Source organism: Anopheles arabiensis, chromosome 2, assembly GCF_016920715.1.
Source record: "Anopheles arabiensis isolate DONGOLA chromosome 2, AaraD3, whole genome shotgun sequence".
NCBI classification, from domain to species: domain Eukaryota; kingdom Metazoa; phylum Arthropoda; class Insecta; order Diptera; family Culicidae; genus Anopheles; species Anopheles arabiensis.
Window position 1 is genome coordinate 90,075,215 of NC_053517.1, and position 21,523 is coordinate 90,096,737.

Below are 21,523 nucleotides of genomic sequence, written 5' to 3' on the forward strand. Positions count from 1 at the left end.
GGATAACTCCCGGAGCAAAATGTAAAAGCACGCCGGATGTAAGCACAGAGCACGCAAACGAAACATCTCCACACGGCAGCAGCAGCGTCAGTAAAGCGTCCCATACAATAATGCTAAATGCGCCCATTTTCCACAAAGGAATCTTTTGCACCGACGGCCAGCAAAGAACACGCTGCCATCCCCCTTGCACACACACACACACACACACACACACACACACACACACACACACACACACACACACACACACACACACACACACACACACACACACACACACACACACACACACACACACACACACACACACACTCTAATGATAATCATTTGTCGTCAACGTGATTATTATGCTGGTAGTACTACGATCGTGCTTCCGGTGTACGGCCTTTCAGAAGTGGAAGGATTTCCTTTTTTGCCTTTGCATATATCGTTTCTCTATTTGTCTCTCTCTTTCTCTTTATCCCTCTCTGTCTATCTCTCTCTCGCTATCCCTCCTTCTCTGTCTCGGCATGCTTGCACAACTTAGTTTTGGGGTTTTTTTCTGTTCTGCTCTCATGTCCCTAACCCGACAATGACTTCCGACGGCTGTTAGTTGTTGTCGTTCCCAGGGACAAAAACGTTGAAGCGTTTTGTTGTGCTTAAATTACGCGTGTAGCCCGAGCAACGTTTGTGTGTGTGTGTGGATGGAGAATCGTTTTTATGTGCTTTTTGTCTTTTTTTTGTCCTTCTCCGATAAACAGAGAGCAAACATGTTAACCGTGTTTTCTGCAAATCTGACATTAAAAGCTGTGTCTTTCATCATTTACCTTGAAGAAGTGGAAAATGCGCCTTCACGCGTGACTGTATGTAAAATGTGCATACATTCAGCGGTGATATCAGTTCCTAAATAAACTCTCCCTAAAGCTTGGTAGCTTTGTGTGGGCTGCACTACAAAAATATGATGGGATGTTTTATTGTTCCTGCCAGGCCGTTTCCCAAAAACTACAACTAATCTCTCTCCCGCAAGCAACTGTTTATACTTTTATTTAGAATAAAAGTTTTTGCTTTCCTCTGCTTCCTTTTTCCTCCCATTGGCCGTATTCTAACTTTGCCAACTTCGGCTCGTCAGCCGGTTGGCCCTTTCGAACCCGACGCTCATAATTCATCCTAATTGGGCAATGTATATTCCAGTGTCATACTGGTAACATGGTGCCAGTTTTCCTAAAAATACCTTTCCATTCCGTTCCGTTGTAGACGCTTTCCAACCTGAAAACAAGTCCGGTATCGGTATCGGAAAAGTTTGTGCAATGTTTTCCTACATGTCACCTGGTATTTTTGCACCAATTACCGAGAAAGAGAGAGAGAGAGAGAGAGAGAGAGAGAGAGAGAGAAAAAAAAGAAATAAACCCAAACAAACGATACCAACACGACCGCAAAAGGATCCGCCGTCCGTTCTTCGGGGTGGCTTTGGCAACGACAGTTTCAAAAAAGAGGCGGGAAACACGGCCCATTCAGCAAGTGAGCGGGACATTAATGTTTGCCCATTTTTGGTCCGCGCACGTACGCGTAGCGTTAGATATGGTCCGGTCAGTTTTAGCGGTGTGAGTCGCACCGTAACGGCACGGTACGTACGAGCTAAACTTACGCTTACTGTCCGCCTTACGCCCTCGACTAGGGGGACAGATCAGTGGGATTAATAATCCACCCAAGCCCATAACCGCCGAACCGAACAACTGCTCACGGTGCTGTGACGTGCGCTAAAATATTACCCAAACAGCGGCAGCACACATATCTATTCTTGTGCGACCGGTGCTCGTTAATGTTATTTAGAAACATTTTTATAAGATTAAATTTCATAATAATTTATGCCTTGTGGCTCTTTGGTCCGCGGAACCGGCTCTGCTCTCGGTAGCGATCTCGCGAATGGCCACGGGCGGTATTGTTTTGTGCTGAATTGTGCAATTTTTCCATCCACCATTTACCGGGGCTGCTCTTTGCTTCACCGCGACCCGTGCTTAGTCGTGCACGGGTAGCGCGTACCTCTTTGTGTGTAAGTTGCAGAAAACTCTCCCCGGCACTGTTCCATGGGTCGCCGAACCATTGCAAGATTTATGCGCTCCCGGGGAAGCAAATCCAACCGTGGAAAATGTAGCGGAAAACGATGATGCTTCCGTTCCGTCTTGTGGGTTTCTTGTGAAGACGAGAGGGAGAGCATTGTCGAGCAGACTAAGTGCTAGGACATGATTGCGAACCTTTTCAAGGGGACGGAGGTGGGGTGGAAGGGGAATTATTGAACAAAATGGCAGTTTGCGTGCTGCTCAGACTAATATGAACTAATACGAAGTGACTGGTTATAAATTTTGCCAACAAAATTCCACAAGACGATTAAAGTAAAATTCAAACGACTTCAATTACTTGAAGAAGAGGAACTCGATTCTAACTTTTTTCTTTCTCTCTCTCTCTCTCTTTTTCTTTCATTTCAGGTGAGTTTTGTAAACTGGAAATCCCAAACTGATTTATCTCGCATAGGTAACGTACCTGTCATACTGTTGAAAAGGTTTTATTTAATAGTGACTCGACCGTGTGAAAGCTAAATCCAAAAGCTTCCAAGAATTTTTCAAACGTGAAGAATCATCTGAAATACCTTTTCACTAAATATTCTTCTGTAACATACGGTTCACAAAACGTGATCCGCCTGAAAGGTAACTAATTTTCAGCTTCAAATATCAATTACAATCAATTGAAGCTTGATGCTGGAAAACGTCCAATGCTTTGATAGACAGCAGTTTCATGTTATTCTCGCCTTCTGAGAAGCATAAGCACACATTACGCCTTTTTGTTTACCATTTGCTACGCTCACAAAAGATACGAAAGCTGCTAGCTTAATTAACGACATGCGAGCAGATATATTCTAATCAGCTTTCCCGTCGTCCGGACTTCTTCACCGAAGTGCGATGTCTTTGTGGACCCTTTTTTCGTTGTTTCATTGTGAAGCATGAGTGAATGCTCCACAAATCCGTCACATTCAGTGAGAAGATTTCATCACTTACACACGGTGTGAAATGCGTGGATAGTGAGGGCACGAGGAGCACCCGTCTAGCAAGAGCACTTAAGAATTAATTTCTCCCGCAAGTTGCTTCTGCTGGTCGTGAGTATTAGTGCCCTGTGCCGGTTTGATTGACGAGAGCGTGGTAACACGCTGGTGTGGAAGTAACGCCGGGTGACCAACAGAACTCCTTCCATCCATGTATGTAATGTAGCCAACTCGACCCAAAACGGTAATGTAAGTGAAGATTGGTGTCGCTTTTTGTTGTCGGTGAAGAATTCTCTACAAAACGTGGCCCCTTGCAAGAGCAGAAGGCTTGTATGTATTTATCTCGCACAGGGATCAGAACTTGAGATTTGTCTTTCGACTTTACACCTTCTTTTGTACCGAGATCTGTTTGTGTTCTGAGCAACTCACTGCTGCTGCTGCTAATCGTACCTTCCCACTCCGCGAACCGAAAGCTAAAACCAAACAAACGCACAGTAAAAAGTAAAAACCGTCAGTGTGCAGCTTAGACCTGGTAACCTTGTTGCTTGGTTTTGGTAAACAGAAACCGAAGAAGTTGGCCACGAAACGAAATGTACGCAAATACAACACACATATCTCCCCGATGGGGCTCCGTCACACTAATTACATCGACTCGGTACCCTTTTAATCTGATTCCCTCCTGTGGCAACACAAACACGCCGCGGCAAACACAAACACGCGTTGGTACGCGGGCTCTGAGCAGAAAAATTAACCAAGCTTCTTACCGTTAAGGGCTGTTGGGTACCGTGTTCTGGTTCAGCATTTTTTACTAAAGTGTGTCGGTGTATAGATGTTTTCTGCTTTTTATTTCCATCTCAACGCGCAACTCTTTTGCAAAAGGATGGAAGCAAACACACGAACCTACATACTTACGCGAGCAATGGAGCAGCAGGAATGTTTATCCTTGCTTTTATGCATTGTTTAGGCATCCATTTTTCCCCCTCCATACTGCGCTCCTTCACCAGGGTGGCTATGCGAAGCGGTGTCATTACTTTTTCATGCACGATGACGAGATCGTGCCGCGAGTGTAGGGAAGATCGCAATCGGAGAAGATTCACCTCAGTTCCTCTGCACCGGCATACAAGATGCTTTGTTCGTGGTGTTTTATCCTTGATGGAGACGAAAAAAAAATCTCACCACGATGCACACCAGCGAGTGTTTGTATATGTGTGTATGTGTGAGCAACTGCACATGGTTTTCCTGCATTGTTTTTACGGATCCATTAGCCCAATGAAATATTTTGCTCACCGCGTGGCTGGAAGATGAAATGGGCCTAGAGGTGCTTCGTTTTTTCTTCCCCTTTTTTGCACCCCACGTTCCCCTCCATCACTTTATTTGATGACGGATGAATTGAACTGCAACTAAGTAACTAGGACGTGGGCCATGAGCGAGGGTGATCCGAAAAGGGTTGATATCCGCGTCCGGCGCCCTGCAAATGCCTTTACCATGACACTGCAAATAGGAAAAGTTTATTAAAACGTAAACTCCAGCCAAAATGCCGGCTGCGATGTTTTAAAGCACAAAATGTCACGCAAAAGTGAAGTGAATTTCATTTCAAACGAACTGAACATTTTCGACCAGTCACTTCAAGGGCTGGGCTCTTTGTTGTGTGTCTTTCGTTGATGGCAGCGTCGGTGTGAAATGGGAAGTGAAGAGATGGGAAAAGAAACATCCCAAGTACTGATCTCTTTTAATTACATGAAAAACGGAATTACGAGAAAAACGGTGTTGATGGAAAATTAATGTACAGTTCGCCTGTTATCATTTGCTCGCGGGTTGCCAGCGATTGATAGAATTAAGGTTGTGAGTGAATCTCGCTTTAAACATAACCTGGAAATTGCAGTAAAGGAAAAACGGAGACCGACTGTATTAGTACAATAACGTTAAGATGGGTCGTTGCAGAATTTTTCTTCATTTTTTAGAAAAATGATCTTAATTTTCTTTGGCACATTTGGCAGCCTACTCTGCAAACTTATAGATATTTTAAGTTTTTATGCATTCTTTGAACTAGACTATATAACACTCTAAAAGAAAGACTCGCCGACGGCATACAAACTTTAACTCATAATATAATTTGTTTTAAGCAATGTTTTCCTATTATAGTGTGATAGTAGTGTTTGCAAAATACCACTTTTTATCCGTTTATTTTAATTTAAAAAAAATCTTGAAAAATAGTTCTTTCTCATCACATCGGTTCCGATTAAACTGCCATTAGCATTCCGGGCCGTGCTCGTTCACACCAAAATGTGTGTTTGTCGCTATAAAATACATGCTCAATCAACTGACAGCCATATGTCAGCGTGGTCATGCGGAAGAAGACCGAAAACGTAATGCTGATTGCAGGATTCGTGAAGAAATGAACACCGAAAATCCACACCACCGCGGACAAATAAAAACAAAGCAAAACAATCAAACAAACAACCAACAACAAAACATCCCTGACATCCAATGTCAAAGACAGATGAAATGATGAACCGGTGGCAGGAGATTGGTGTTTCCCCTTCTCTGTCGAATGTATGGCGGGAAAAATATTGGGGAAATCAATTTATCAACCTGCGAAGCTTGAGTTTGAATTGAATTTTAAATTCAAATGCACGCGGCAGAGAGAGAAAGTGTAGCTTGCCGTCCGCCAGTGACAACACCAGTGCAATAAGCTACCCGCACAGCATCAGCCACCCATTTTGCACGGAAGAAGAGTCTCCCTGTCTATGTGTCGCTTGGCCAAAGCTTCACGGCCGACTAAGCTTGCAAATGTTTGCTAAATTGCAATCACCTTCGATTGCGTCGTCGTCGTCCTCGCCGTCGTTGTCGGGCGTGTGAGCACTCCTAACTCGCGAACGGGAGAAAAAGATTGATGTACACACATTAATATTCCTTTTCCTTTCCGCAGGTTGAAACGCGCTGAGTGTGTCCTTTTGTTCCTCTGTTTGTTTATTGCTGTGTTGCAACACTCGCGTTGACTTTCCACGAAACATCGGTGTGTAATCGTAATGCCATTGGAATACCATTGCCATAGCAGAAAAAAAACAACAAGAATCGCCATTTCGAAGATCCACTTACCCTACCGTCTTCTGGGGCGACAACCAGCGCCAAACGGGAAGCATTAAATTGTGGACGGATGAAGCTTGATTTGCATTCCATTTGAGTCCGTCACCGGTGCCATTGTTCCACTTTGGTTGCATGCCTTTGTGCTGATGTGTGCATTCCTCAAAACCTGCAAAAGATTGACCGTTTTGTATTTCGTCGTCGCATGCGGAGGCTAGTACGCGATGGTGTGCCATGTGCCCCGGCAAAGGTTTATTTGCGTTCGTGTGGTGCAGCGAAGATGAAACACGTTGCCGCCTGGAGTGCATCAGCAGTTGAACGATGGTGATGATGATGATGACGATACTTGGAAGCTGGCGATTGGTTTTGACCCTACCCGAAAGTCTCGTAAGTCTCGTCTCCGTAATGCTGTCAGGAAATCGTTTACGTACGTGCGTCCTTCATGTATCCACACACGCAGACACCATACGAACAGTTCAGTTCACCAGCTCCGTACTGCCGTGATGGGGCAACGATTGTTTCCAATCGAAGTGCGAACGTACTGGTTGTTGTTTTCTACCGCCCTGCGTCGGGAACAGGATCCGGTGGACGCATCGAAGACATTCCTGTGGAATCTCACGTCCGCACCGGGAGACGGCGAGCAGCATTTTGAGCTGCCTCAGTATTGCAATTGCGAAACGTTGCGAATACGGACGAGAACGTGTCCGGAGGAAGAAGCCCTGGTCGCGATCCTTCTCGGGGGGTTCCGTGCCAGTCAACACACAGGTTGACAGGTTGCGGGTAGAGGGTGCCGATGAGCGATAAATCATCGCGAAAAGTGTTCATTTCAGAGACATTTGGTCAGGGACTGGCGGTCGGGCATCCATCAGGCACTATCAAGGTAAGGTTGCACTGTTTGTCCCTTCGATGACAGATGCAAAATTGACACCATCGGTTTTGTGACATCGAAGAAGGATTGAGAGTCTTACCGTAAAATGGGTGCGGGAAAGATAAAGTCGGACAGGCTAGAGAACGGATCGTGTCAGATGATGGTTCGTGGCGGTAACATCTAACGCAGGACCGAAGGAGTATGTTAACGATCGCAGAAACGATGTGTAGTGTTTCGTAGATTCGAAATAAGCTCTGTTTACGCCTCTGTCAGCTCGAGACAATGCATTACAAACAATAGACATCACAGCTCATAACTAAAAATAATCTCGTTACACGTGTCGTAAAGTGTATGTTCGTTTTGTGGGCAGTTCTGTATGACAGCAGACATCGAACCCGAGTGCGTGGAATGTGATCACTTACTGACCCTGTAATCTACCGTATTGTTTACGCACTATCAAATCAACTCGGACAAAGCACAATCTTTTTTTGTTTGCCCTGGCTTACACAGGTACATTCATCCAGTCGAGCGTCAGTTAGAGTCATACCTTAATCCCCATCACATCCATCTGCACAACTGATGGAGGGGTGGGAGAAAGACTCAACTCCCATGCCAGCGACTTTACCAGATTTTATGTTCCGAAAATCCCTGACAAACACGAATCCCGATGCCACACCGCACGGACACTGATTGACAGCTTGATTGACTGGCTGGCTGATTGATGTTTACTGAGCAACCACATATTTTCCAACCGGAAACTTATCGCGCACTCGCTATGACATGGGAGCGAGATTCATGTTTTCCAACTCCTCCTTTTTTTATTTTTGGTTTCGTGCGAGATGTGATCGATGGTGGCAAAGAATTCGACAGCCGAATAAAAGCATGATGTAATTCTTAGCATTTTTCCCCGTTTTGCCCGCGCACATCATGCATTACCATGCCGGGTGGTAGCAGGGAAAGTAAAGAAAGGGCAAAAGCCTTCAGCTCTGCTGAACTATTACTCAGCAAACCATTAGGGCAGAGAACTTAAACTGTCAAACTCTCCTGACATTATGTTTTGCTTTGCCCGAGGGTGACACATCCACCGGGACATGGGAGGACAGAGCGTTCGCTTTGGCGTCGATTTTTTGTGGGCTGAAGATGAAGACATTCCAAACGTTGAAGGAAAGTTTGCCACTTTTGCGGAGTAAATCTTGATCATTTTTCTTCCCCGCCGCTTTGAAAGGGTCCAGAAATAACTTACAACCCCGCGAGCAAATTGTCCAATTCCAATCCAAAGAGATCCAGCTCCTGTGGAACGGTCAGGATGAATATCTTTCAATGAGCGAAAGTTTTTGATGGGGTAATTTTATTTTTAGCATCCAACATTATTTTTCCCTCGTCCACTGTTGGGTGTTTAATTCCTGGAAGTAGCACTCCAAATGCCAAAACACAAGTGTTGGCGTTGAATACACGTGTTGCAAAAAGTAATTCCTACGAAAGCTGTCCAGTTGTTGTGCAACGAGGGCGCAGGAAAGCTTGCTATTTTTTTCCCAGAAGTCCCGTGTCTGCTATGCTTTATCCAACAAAAAAATAAAGTACGTGGGATAATATCTCTGATGTCTATGGGAATATTTTCCCAGAATTTGATGTTTCAAAGATATATTTCCATCCTTTAAGCTGTTCTTGTTCCATCCTGTACCTAACCTTAACAAGAGCCTTCTTAATTGGACACGGGACACCATCGAATGGCTTAGCTAAAGTGTCGGTCAGCGCTTCCCATGGCCCATTCAGTGCACTAACGAGCCGTTTAAAGCACAAACCTCAAACTCTATCACCATTACTGGTTAGACGAACGAGTCGCGCGATGCACTGACGAGAGTAGGCGAAGAAGAAAAAAACGCGAAAAAAGATCTTACGAAAATGGCAAGAACCTTACCATGCAGCACCAGGAACCGCGACAGATGTCGGCAATGACATTTTAATGCTCTTACTTCTCGTTAGCTTTTCCTGCTGCTGCTACTGCTCCGATACTTCAAAACCCGCACCATCTTTCATCTCGACCAGTGTGGCGTAGTTTCGGTTGTAAGCACCCTAAGCGAAAGAGAGAGAGAGAGAGATCTGTCCCGTTTTGAATTTTTGTCCCATACCGCGAGAGCCCCGGCACTCGGTATCGTCCGCCTTCGTCAAGAGACAACCGGCCCACCCCGGACCGGGATTTCTAAAAGTGTGCACACTGCAAACTTTCCCTCGTCGCTTTCTGGCGTAGGTGCTCTTAACGCTCGCCAAAATGAATGGTACTTGTTTGTGCTGCGCAAAGCACATGCAGACTGACTGCTACTGCAAGCTAGAACTAATGCCGGCAGTGGTGGTGTGGGACAAAAATGCTTCCCCGAAACGTTAATGTTGAGCGCACGAGTCGCGAGTTGGTCTTTTGCTGGCTCAGGGAATTTCTTTACATTCCTTTCTTCGTTCTTTTTTTTCTTCCCCCCATTTGTCCCTTACCGACGGCGGCCACCGGCTGGTGTAGCTGCTGAACTTTGACTCAAACTGTCATTTGACGGATGCCCGACCCCACGGGTAGGACCGGTCCACAGGAGTGGAGCGAAGCAAAGATAGCGTAGCAAAGTACCACGCGAGAGCACCGAGAGCTAAAATTATGACTACATCTGACTACCGCCTGCGTATCGGCAAGAAAAGTAGTACGCCACAGCATAAATCTCAAGGAAAATAAGCAAAGCGAGAGGACCAAAATCTACCACGTTTTGAGAAAATTGCTAGCGTCTTAATTGTACACTTGGTTGGAGCTTCGTTTTTATTTTGCTTTTTGTTGGGCGTGGGAGAGCTTAAAAAAAGTAGAATCTTTCGCCTGTCGTGAAGTGTGCCCGCGGACCACATCGTTCAGCTGCCCAAAATTGCAGCGCTAAAATATTTACCACATCAACTTCCACCTCCATCTCAGTCGACCACTTACGCTTGCACGCTTTCCTCTGTCACACAAATTGCGAGCGAAAGCATCCCGACTTCTGTAAGAAACAACAAACTTTAACATAATCTTAAAGAACAACAAGGAAAATCTGCTACACCAACAGTGGCCAAAACGTACCGACTGGGTTTGAGCGTTGGCTTTCGAGGACCATTAAGTTTCGCATGGCTGTTTGTTGAGATGAAACTACCAACACGAAAAGTGGGGCAAAAACTCGACTCGTGAGAAAGGTTTGTGTTTTTTTTTTCACACATAAAGTAAAAACCCAAATCTTTCTCAAAGTTAAACGTTATTTATCGTACATTTGTCTTTAACGCCAACTTTAACACATTAGTAATATCAAATGTCTCGAATTTGTAATTAACGTTTTGCAAAAATTTAGCTATTTTTAAATTTGTTAATGATTTGACTTATTGTATTTTGTCAATTATTAAGATGCTGCAATCATTTCTTAACTATCTTATCTTAATGTCGATAAACTAAGAGCTCTAATGATAGAAGCTTTGGCTACTTGGTGATTGAAAGTGGATCGATTAAGTTGTTTCCGTTTGGACCATCTTATCAAACGCTAGACTGATGGAGCTGATGCATCAGTATAAGTCATAGATTGCCAAAGATATCAAGGGTATATCCTAAACCGCTTACTGTTTCGTAGAAAAATAAACTCAATATTTTTTATCATAAACGTCGAATCTCCCATTCCGTAAAACTTTTATCAATTTCCACAACTGTGCAAGTACATTTTAAAACTCGCAAATTATCTGACCCATTTAGATCAATTTTTCACCTGTGATAAATGTCATCCACGTTTGATCCACATTTCCCCACTCAAGAACACCCACACGAGCAGAAAAAAAACACAAAACAGAACAACCAATTTTATCGCCAAAAGTCCGCGCTCTTCATTCCCCGGGAAAGCAGACAGCGAACCAGAACGAAGAAACAATCAAACATTTACAGGCCGGCGTGCGCGGGCGAAAGAAAAGCCCACCAGTACCACCATCGCAAGCGGTGAAGCACACAGAGCAAGATAACACGGGAACGATAATACATCACCCGTCATTCATCCTCCAAACTACGTTTCTCACCCCACCGAGAGAGAGAGAGGGAGGGTTGGAAACATATCACTTTCACCAGCACGGATGCACATCAATCGCCTGCCCGAAACTCATCACTCCGCCGGGCTTTCTTGCGGGGGCTTTATTTGTTCGTAGCGGCCGGCGACGCTGGAAGAAGCAAACTCCCGACCGAGCGGAGCGGTGCGGATTTTAAATGAGCATCATCCATCGCATCATTACGGAAGAGATAGCGTTAGTTATTTTTGTTATTATGAATTTTGAGCACGCTAGACTGAACCGGAACAAAAACCCGGCATAGGATAAGCGGAGCCATGAAGGGGAAGGGGATCTTGGGACGGGGGCCACACACCTAGGCCCAGAAGCGGGAGGAAGGGAGCTTTTGATACGCTTGGAATGCGCTCGGAACGAAAGTTGCACAATTTAACCGATCAGCTCGGACGCGGACTGGATGGATGCGGGGATATGCGAGGGAGCGAGTTTGTATTTTACAGTTTGCCATCAGCTGGCTGGCGAATACGGGAGTTTGTGAGGGATATCCTTCGCTCTTTTAATGGCCACCCACGGTGGAACTGAATGGGAGCCATCTCTCCCTCCCCTTTGGATGGCTGAAAGATTGAAACGAAACAAGTTCCGTCCGACATTGTATGTATGTAGGGGTCTATGTGTGCGCGTGTGTGTGAATCGATGTGTAGCGGGGTGGCGATGAAGGATGTGCTGGTGCAGATCGGTAGATGGATCAAGTTTCAGCCATTCGAAAAGTTTTGATGTATCTTTAAACTTAATCCTTTTCAGCAGTGCTTCAGGAGCGGGCGGTATCGATGCGTCCTTCATTCATGCAGTCTTTGTATGTGTGGCTATGTGTGTGCGATTGAGGGAAGAAAAACCCGCATGTTTTTTGCACCACAATTCATTCCCGTACACACGCCTGCTTGATGCTTTGTTTGGGAATGCTTGTTGTTTTTCACCCCTGGACCCCTTCATCAGCAGACCGGGGAGAGGTCGGCAGCAAACCAACAGGCTAAGAAGGCTGCTCCGCGGCCGAGAGAAAGAGGTGGAAAACTTTTCAACTCTTCTCTCAAACCACCCCCATCCTTCCCGTCATTCCCGTTCATTACTCAAGTTCAATGAAATAGATAGCGGACTTTTGAAAAGAGGATTTTACCATCGAGAGTTTCCTCTCGCCCACCGACACAACAAACAAACAACTCCAGTAATCATCCGAAACGGAACCATTTCTCCCCTATTGGTCTGCTTCGTGCGTGTGTGTGTGTGTGTGTGTGTGTGTGTGGGCCAGGCCAGGGCTTCCGAACGTAGCACAATTGAGCGAAAGCAATCAATCGAAAATTGCTCCCCTAGAACGGGACGGGAGTTTGACGGACGAACGGCGCTAAACTGCCCTTTTGCCTGCCGGCCCAATGCCGGGATGGGTCGGGAAAATTTATTACACCGTCCATCGATATAAATTGCTCCGAGCCGAGCTCCTAAGACAGCAAGTCCAAGCGTGCGCGTGTGTATGGCCATCTTGAAGGGCGCTGCACGGAATCACGGAAATGCTAGCATGGAAAAAGAGACGGAGGAAAAGGATTATGCGCTAAATACGCTTGGACAGGGGTGAAAAAGGGGTTTCCGGGGTTAAACCGGGGCAGGGAATGAACACAGTTTTGTCTCACGGTTCAGTGTCGAGGCTAAATCATCAAGCTGAGTGCTGAATAAAAGTTTTTTAATCGTTCGGCAACTATCGAGCAACGCTCAAGCCCACAAGCTGCTGTTAATTGACATACTTATTTGAATAAGCTTTTCCAACTGCCACGGCTCGTTTCGAAACAGGTTTACATCATTGCTTCAGCTAATATTTTGACCCATTCCCATTTCTGCGGAAGCTTTCGTGAAACAAAAAACAAGCAAACACACAAACGTTTGCACAGAGTGAAACCGTTTTCCGTCATTTAGCCTGGACGCCTGGAGTGAAGCGATCATTACTTGTTACCGATCGACCGACCGGCAAACAACATAAAACATAAAAAATAAAGCGCAAGCAAAAAACAACCAAACCCTCCTTTGCTTCTCACTTCGCCAGGAGCAAAGCACACAGCCACACAGATACACAGGGAGGAAGTAAATCTTCTTCGACAGCGAACGATTTCGAAGGCGGGCTCGACTCGCATCGCACCGGAATCGATAGCAAATTTCAGCATCATTTAATTTTAATGATCCAATTTATTTTTTCTCCTCCTCCTTGCCCTTCCGTGCGCTTCGTTCGTGTGTTTTTTTTTTCTTCTACTTTTGCTCCACTACCACCAGCGTTTACAGAAAGTAGAAAGATGATATTTTCCTTCCTATCCGGGATGAGGATGGGATATATATTTCTGTGGACCCATTGCCGGATTGCTGGACCGCTCTGTGTGTGTGTGTGTCTTATGAATCAGCCGCGGACGTGTATCAGTCCATCGTATCAGCTTTCCCCCCTACTGCCAAGCAATTGCAACCGACTTGTCATCGATTTGTTCTGTCGAGTTTAACCTTACAGTGCTTCTCTGTTTTCCTTCATTACTGTCATCATCGCATGTGTGGCTGGGCGATGGTGACTGGGAGAAAATAAAATCACATCACCGCTGACATTGATGGTGTAAGATATCACATTTTAGAGAGAAAATACGTTTATTGAGCTTTTCGTAAGCAATCAAGGAATGTCATCGCGAACTCGATCGATTACAATGGCAACAGATTAATGTGCGGAAATTGAATTCGATGGCATAACGAAACAATTAATCGTTGCCTGGCTTTTATGAAGCTTGAAATTTGAATTTAAAATCATTTTCGATGCTTTGAAATGTGTATGGTTTTATTTATTCTATGTTCATCATTGACCTATTTCTAACGAAAACGAAACTTCTATTCTTTAAACTGCTATACTTCAAAGTGCTCAAAATGGCCAGGTTAAGCTAGGAAAGCTCTTGGAGCAGCACCATGCATATGACTGTTAAACTTCAATATCTCAACAACCTTTTTAGCTTCCATTCCAATGCTTTCCCGCACGCTCGCATAGCCATTTCAAACACATCTCCTACGCTCGCTGAGCGGCAAACCAATTTCCATTCCCGTTCGACAGCCGAGCGTATAAAAATGGCATTCTTGTGCCACTAAATTTAATGACATTTGCAACACTTTCACCAGCAGGAGACAAAGCAATTGCGGGGCTTTGCTTACCGGCGGCAATAGCCTTGACGAAGAATCGCAACGATCATACCGCCGCCTCTTTGGCAGCCTTTCCTGGCGTCCTGGCGCGCCATGACCGGGAGCAGCAGAAACCCCTCCCGGACGTTGCCCCACGGTCGGAGCCATCGTTTGTCTAAGTGCATAAAAATGCAAAATGCTTTTGTTCTGCACGGTTGAATTTCATGATTTTTCTCACCATTTTCAATTGAGAAGGTGGGGGGGGTGTGATAGAAGGAGCCATGGGACAGTGGAAAAAACCAGCAGCTGCAGCAGTAGCAGTCCCGGGACTAGACAATTGTCTAAGACGAAGAATGCTTTTTTCATTTCTTCTCATTTCTCTCTACTTGTTTGCAATGCTCTCGTGGAAAACATTGCATCTCACGCTTCATATTCTCATTCGATTGAAAGCATTTTGCAAGTGATATGAATGAGGTCTGGGGGTAGGGTGGTTGGAGGGGAAAGGTTTGTGTTCGAGTTAGTTTTCTTTTTATTTTATTTTTTTGCTCATGTGTTAAAGCCCTTTCTCATGGGTAGAACGTTCCGAATGATTTTTTTTAAATTGTTTGAGTGCGACAAAAAATCCTCCAAACGAATAGCGAAGATAAAACTGGCGACTCAAATGGTGCACGGTGGCGGGCACACGTGTGCCAGAAACTAACGTTACCTTCCATTCCCATGCAGCGCTAGTTACTGCCTCCGGGAGCCATACCCCCCCCCCCCTTGTCAGCCCAATTCATGCCGACGAAGCATGGGCGTGTGTATGAGTGTGTGTAGGTGAGTTTGAAAATGATTCGCATGAATAAGTAACAAATAAGCGAAAAGAGACTATAAGGAGACACACGTGCAGGCTACACCAATGTTTGTGTGCGCACATCTGTTTATGTGTATATGTGTGCGAACACAAACGTGAATTTAAAAATGGCAGAAAGAATCATCACATACGTCGAAATGAAAGTTAGTTGCGTAACGTGTGCTCCACCGCCCGGTCGCGCCATCGCCCACGTGCCGTCAGCTCCATCTTGCAGCATTGTAAAGTGAGGCAAGAATGGGCCACACACGCTTACCTTCTGCACATACGACGGGAATAAAGGAATGGGCGCTTCAATACAGCGCACTCCAGCGACAGCTAAAGCGCGACAGAACAAAAAACCCTCCTCTGACTGAGCATGTGCTGGTTGTGCGATGTCAAAGGGTTGCAGCGGGTGGAAGGGGAAGCCTCTAAACATACTTTTTTATTGTTGATAAAAGCAATTTTCCTTTCAAGACAGAGCTAAAACATGATTCCAGCAGAATTCAAAAGCGTTTTTTTGTTACGCTTTGTTGTTCTTGTCGAGCTCGATTTGTCGCTTTTTTTACTCTCTCTTTTTTTGCACAAAATCTTTCTCTTTCAGCTGTCTAAGCCTTTCATGTTTTATGCCTGCCCAACTGGCTGTGTTTTCAGCAAAGCGCAGTATGGGAGGCTTTATTGTTTCTTTTTTCTTTCTGCGCTTTCTTTTACCTTGAAAGATTTACACATTGAAGCACACTGTTGAAAGCTTGAAAGTGGGGAAACTCATTTTTCCGAGATGAGTTAGTAGCCTCTTACTGAAATGCTTTTTGTGCGCCAAGTAACCAATTGCTAATATCAAAATGTTGGAATGGAGGCAGTCTCGTACTTGAATCTATCCTCATCTAGACGACTCTCGTCATTCGATTAATTGATATATCTTTAGATTGTATGACCACGGATTATTAAAATAAGTTAAACAGTTTTTCAAAAATTTCTCTTCTCATCCCGGGCACATTTTAACAACCTTTACTGTTCCCATCAACAAAGGTCACCTTTGTCTAATTCAAACCCCCCTCCATCGTGTGGGAGGCAACATTCGGTCACCCATCATCATTACCATTGACCACCAAACACTGTTGTTCATCGATTGGTGAACCAAAGTCGTGGCAAGATAAAATCTTTTATTCGTCTCCTCTCTTTATTGTTTCCCCAACTGCGCCATACCAACTCAAACTCGAAACACTAATGTAACGTCAATTGTGAAAACCTCCCGCAGCCCGACGGAAACGTAAGTGCGTAAGCGGAATAATTGGACCTCGACCTTCTCCATCGAACGCGGCACCACCGAACCGCGGAAGAATTGTGTTTTATAATAAAACGATGCGACCAAAAGTTGGGGGCACGTGGGGCGTTCCGAAAAAAAGCCAAATAAAAACGCAACCGATCCGACTCTTTTGAGGGGAGCCGTTGAGTTAGGCAAATGAGAAACAAATCAATTCAAGTGGTCCGGCAACGAAAAGTAAACCCCGAGAAGGAAAGCACATTTACACCGTCCACTTTCAGCGTGGCTCTGCTGAATGTAAAGCGCCCGAGAAGCCACGAAAACCACGGAAAAGGATGCCGGAAGCAAACCCAACGAACGTAAAAACAAGCTTACTGCCCACCGATGGGCCGTTGATGGGCCGACGGAATCATAAATAAAACAAGCGACATAATTTTCCCACTTTTCATTTCACCTTCTGATTCTGATTATTCCAATTTAACTCGCGCCCTTCGCTTCGCGCGACCGGGCGACGGAAGGTGAGCTGCCACGATGTTGGCCGGTGGGTATGAAATTGGGTGGCTCCATTGTGGTTCGCCTGTACGCGGGAGGTAAAAAAGGAGCGAACTTGGCGCTGGTGTTGCACCTTTCCCATCATGCTTCTTCTCTGCCCCTTGCCGTACGTTCTATGCAATGCAGAATTATTCGACGCCACCAATCATCCGCGCATTTGTAGGGTTTCTGTTGTAGCTTCTTACTTCTCACACAAAAAACCCAAACGCACACAAGCCAGAGCTCAGTTCGCTTTTCGTTCGGGAGGAAAATCAGAACGCCATCGGGCGTTCATTCCTTTGCTATCTTAATTTATGCACTCTCCACAAAACCACCATCGCGATGCTAATCGCGGGAAGAAAAGATGGGCAGAACCCGCTGTTGGGTTGGGGAAAAAGCGAACGTGAAATCAACGAAACACGTTTAATTAGAGAAAGTTTTTTTCTTCCTGTTTTTGCTCTCCCACGATTCGTTTCCGGTGAAATAATAATCGGATTGTTTTTTGTTCCATCTCCCTTCCGAACCTTCGCTATGTTTTGATGGGTTTCTTTTTGTTGTGCGGAAGAAGGGCCCAAAAGTGGCATAAAAGTTATTGATTTAGTGGTTATTTGATGAGTTAGTGGCTTTCAGTCAACAGTCTCTCGCTCACTTTCTTAAGGGTTTCATATTTTTATGAATGTTGTTTAATTATTAGTACTCTTTTTCGTAAGCACAGCTCTTCATTACATCACATCGTTACCATTTATGTATTTTCCTTTTCTCTCCTTCTCTCTCCCACAGGCTTCGGATTTGTCACATTTCAGAGTGAAGATGTAGTGGACAAAGTTTGCGAAATTCACTTCCATGAAATCAATAACAAAATGGTAGGTGGCAAACTCGTCTAATTACATGCGTTCTGACATAAAACATATAAACACAATTGTATCACCGTTTCATTCTCTCTCTTTCTCTCTATCTCTATCCCTTTCCTTTCTCGCCTCCCTCTCGCAGGTCGAATGTAAAAAAGCACAGCCCAAAGAAGTGATGCTTCCAGCGAATCTGGCCAAAACGCGTACCGCCGGGCGTGGGACATACGGTGAGTTTGTAGTGTTGAGCGGCGCCGGTCCCTCCTCCAGCACGCTCGGGCCGGTCGGGCCCACGACCAGCTCGACGGTCGGGTCGACGTTGCGCTATGCTCCCTACCCATTGCCCGCCACTATCACGAGCCAGCAGGCGGCTGCGGCCGCCGCCGCTGCAGCCGCTGCCGCCGCCACCACCACCCACATCTTGCCCCTGTCAGCTGCCGCAGCTGCGGCTTCGGCCGCCACTCCCTCCCTGCTGCAGTACGCGGCGGCAGCGGCGGCCGCAAACGCGAACGCCAACACGCAACAGTCGGCCGCCCTCGCGTACGAACATTCGCTCAAGCGGCTGCTGGCTGCGAATGCGGCCGCCGCTGCCAACGCGCTGCGACCGCATCCGGCTGCCGTAGCTGCGGCGGCAGCCGCCCATCCAGCGGCTGCTGCCGCCTCGGCTGCGGCGGCCGCCCATCACCATCATCATCATCATCATCAGCATCAAGCGGCTGCTGCAGCCGCTGCTGCTGCTGCTGCTGCCCATCACCAGCCGCGAGCCACGGCCACACTGACCTACCCGATCGGGGATCTGCTCGGGGCGCAGGGTCTCGATCTGGCCAGCATGTACCCGTTGCAGGCGGCGGCCAGCCTCGGGCTCTGACAGCCAACCACCACCATTATTCAGGTGCAGAGGCCCCAGTAGACCTCCGAGGCGTTGGATATTCGAGGGCTAAACGCGAGAAACACATTCTAGAGCCATAAAAGTGGCAATAGAATTTTGAAAAACAGTATTAAAATTTTTACTTGTTTTGGAAGACATTTATCTTTTTTCTCCCGATTTAAAGAGCTTTCAAGCGAAAACAAGACTTGCAGAAGAAAAAGAGTAGCAACATGGTTAGATCTTTTGTACGCGTTCATCCACAGGTAGTTACAGTGGAAAGCATTCAAATCTTTCCAATGCATTCCTTGCCCGGATATAGCTCCAAATTTGTTCCTCCCGATTCCCGTGTTGTAAAGTGATCTCATCAATGAACCCACTGTATGCCAAATGTTGTGACCTGATCTTTTGAAACAACGACCAGTAGTAGAGTGTAGATGAGGGCAGCAGCGTGAAGTGTAGTCTCCTTCACGATTAGGTTTTTCTCGAGTAGTGCTGTTCTACGTAGCCTCTGGCGGCCGTATTTTTTTATACCGCAGAGATATTTGTATCAAGCGTAGCATTCCCTTCCAGCGGGAGATAAAGGACAAATAGGCACTCAGACAAGAGAAAAAGAGAAAAAAACGATTATGCCCTCGGTCCTACAGTACAAACACCATTTTATATCAGCTAGATTTCTCGATAGAGAGAGAAAGAGGAAAAAAACACATTTGCAGTCGGTTTTGTTTGCCATTACCGTAGTTCTAGTGTAGAGCGTAGAGTTTCATTTCCAACTTCTTGCGACCAGAATGGTTCTAATTAAAGCCCTTGTTCATCAAATCATCATAAATAGCCTCACGTGGTGATGTGGACGGAGCCAAAATTGCTTCACCGTATAGTCTGTCAATTAGACTTTGCCAAACACCTCTTGCTGAGCGGCCGAAGCCAATAACAAAACACCTTCTCGCGTAAAACCACCCTCCAACCAAACAGAGAATGCATGGCAACAATCGAACGGTAATGCTCTCGTGGGATTTCTTCGAGATTCTTTGCGAATGTTTTTTCCCGCACTTGAGGAACATTTCTCATCCCCAGCCGCAATCCTACTGGGTAGGTGTGCTCATCAACCGTTGCCTGCTTCGCTGGTTCATTCCTATCCAGCAGAGTGGGTTCTTACACTGGTGGTAAAAGTTTTTTAATAAACTCAAAGGCTACCCGCCACTGATCTCCGCCCGCGTGCGCGCTTCGTACACGCACGGACCGAAATGGGCAAACCATCACTTTTCTCATTAAATCTTGCGCCGCAAAGGGCATCGGCAAAACTTTTCCTCTTCCGGTTTTACTACTTAACCTTTGTACGCCCGAATCTTACTGTGCTTCATCAGGGTGGGATGGTTGGTTAAGGATGGTCACTAAAGTGGTTAGCTGAGGATTGGAGTTTCTGCGGAGTGTTTATTGCCCGCAATTGAGGAGCGGGTGAACGAATGGACTGTGGATTCTTTCGCTAGTTATTCGTGAAAGAATTTGCCCCTGCCCTTTGCCGTTGATGATATTTATGCGTTGTCTGTATTTGGCAAAAGATTAAAAATGACTACATACCTTACTGTTCTCTTTACTCCCTTGCCTTGTTAGTATGGCACGCATCATTACATTTAATCCAACTACTCGCTTGTCTGTGGCCGTGGCTTCAACGTTATGTGTTGGCAGCAAATGCAAAACATCGCGATTCGTTTCTATCACCCAGAAAAAAATGTTTAAATACCCAAAATTCAACCATCTCTACCAATCCTTTCCCAATTCCTGTTTGATCATCATATGACTACCACGTGTAACGCAAAAAACAAAAAACAACACACCAAACAGTTGCATACCAGCAAAGCGTATGAAGCTCTCGCACTCTGTCGTTACTGGATAAGCTGCAAATATTTTCTTAACTCGGTTTGTTCACAATACAAGCAACTTTGAAATGCATTTCATGCACTAGTAATTGTATATGATTCGTGAAAAAAATTAAGACGAAAATGTTTCTGACTTCAAGGGCAATCAAAAGCGATGTCAAAAACATCGTTTTTTTTCAAATCAAAAAGTGTCGATTTAAATGATTTGTTATCCACACCTAACGCATTCCAGTTCTAGAAAAAACATTGAGAGCAATAGCTAATGTTTCAAAGAAGCTAAATAACATTTTAATTGTGCCATCAAACAAAAAGTTCGTACATCACTCACTTCAATTCTATTTTCGGGACAAACAAAAACTAACAAAAAAAAAAACAATAAATGAAACATACAATATAAGGCCATTTCTACAAGATAGACGTAACTAAAGAATGGGCAAGTAAATATATTTGCATTGATAAACGTTGTATCTACGCGTGAGTTGGTAAATTTGTTAAACATATAATCAAAAACAAATTGCAATATTAGTATCTTATACCTGCTTCTGCACAGAGTGACTCAAATCACAGATGTAACATGAATGTAAAAAATACTATTATGCTTTAATAATGCAAAGAAAAAGACACAATAATGTTGGATCAGTAAACATTTGCAATAATAACCCTCAAAAGAAATCTCCCAGATTGTGACCCCCCATCTGCTTTAATGCAATTGTGGCAAGTTCAACAGAGCTTTTGCTCTACAAATGCTCTGATGATTGCAGTAAAACACGATTGTTTGCACTGTGCATCATACATTTACGGCTTACGGTAACATCATTAAAAGTCGTTAATCTATCATCGCAGAATGTAACCATCCTTTGCATTCTGCTCTCCAAAATGAAACGCAACGAAAAGTACATTGAAAACAACGCAATGAAACTAAACGATTAAAAACGAATCCCTGCAATGATTATCTATAGTGGGACAATAATCTTAGCTATTAAGTTCAAACTCGAGAAGAAACAGTTTCTTGTACGTTCTGAAGACAACCCTTTCTTAGTCATTCTTAGTCGTCAAAGCGAGTGATTTAGTCTGTAGGACAGTTTGTTGAGTGAGCGTGAAGTAAGAGTGATAGTTTGCCGTTTGTTAC

General features: G+C 45.1%; 1 protein-coding gene across 14 annotated transcripts in view; it reads left to right on the forward strand.

The window, feature by feature from the left end:
* The window catches only part of LOC120896128 (RNA-binding protein Musashi homolog Rbp6), a 592,490-nt gene that overhangs the window by 538,555 nt on the left and 32,412 nt on the right, over positions 1-21,523 (forward strand). For all 14 annotated transcript variants that reach the window (XM_040300013.1, XM_040300010.1, XM_040300009.1 and 11 more), the window contains 2 exons: positions 17,588-17,670; positions 17,798-17,882. In XM_040300013.1, the coding sequence (XP_040155947.1) occupies positions 17,588-17,670; positions 17,798-17,882 (168 nt within the window). The remainder of the gene's footprint in view (positions 1-17,587; positions 17,671-17,797; positions 17,883-21,523) is intronic.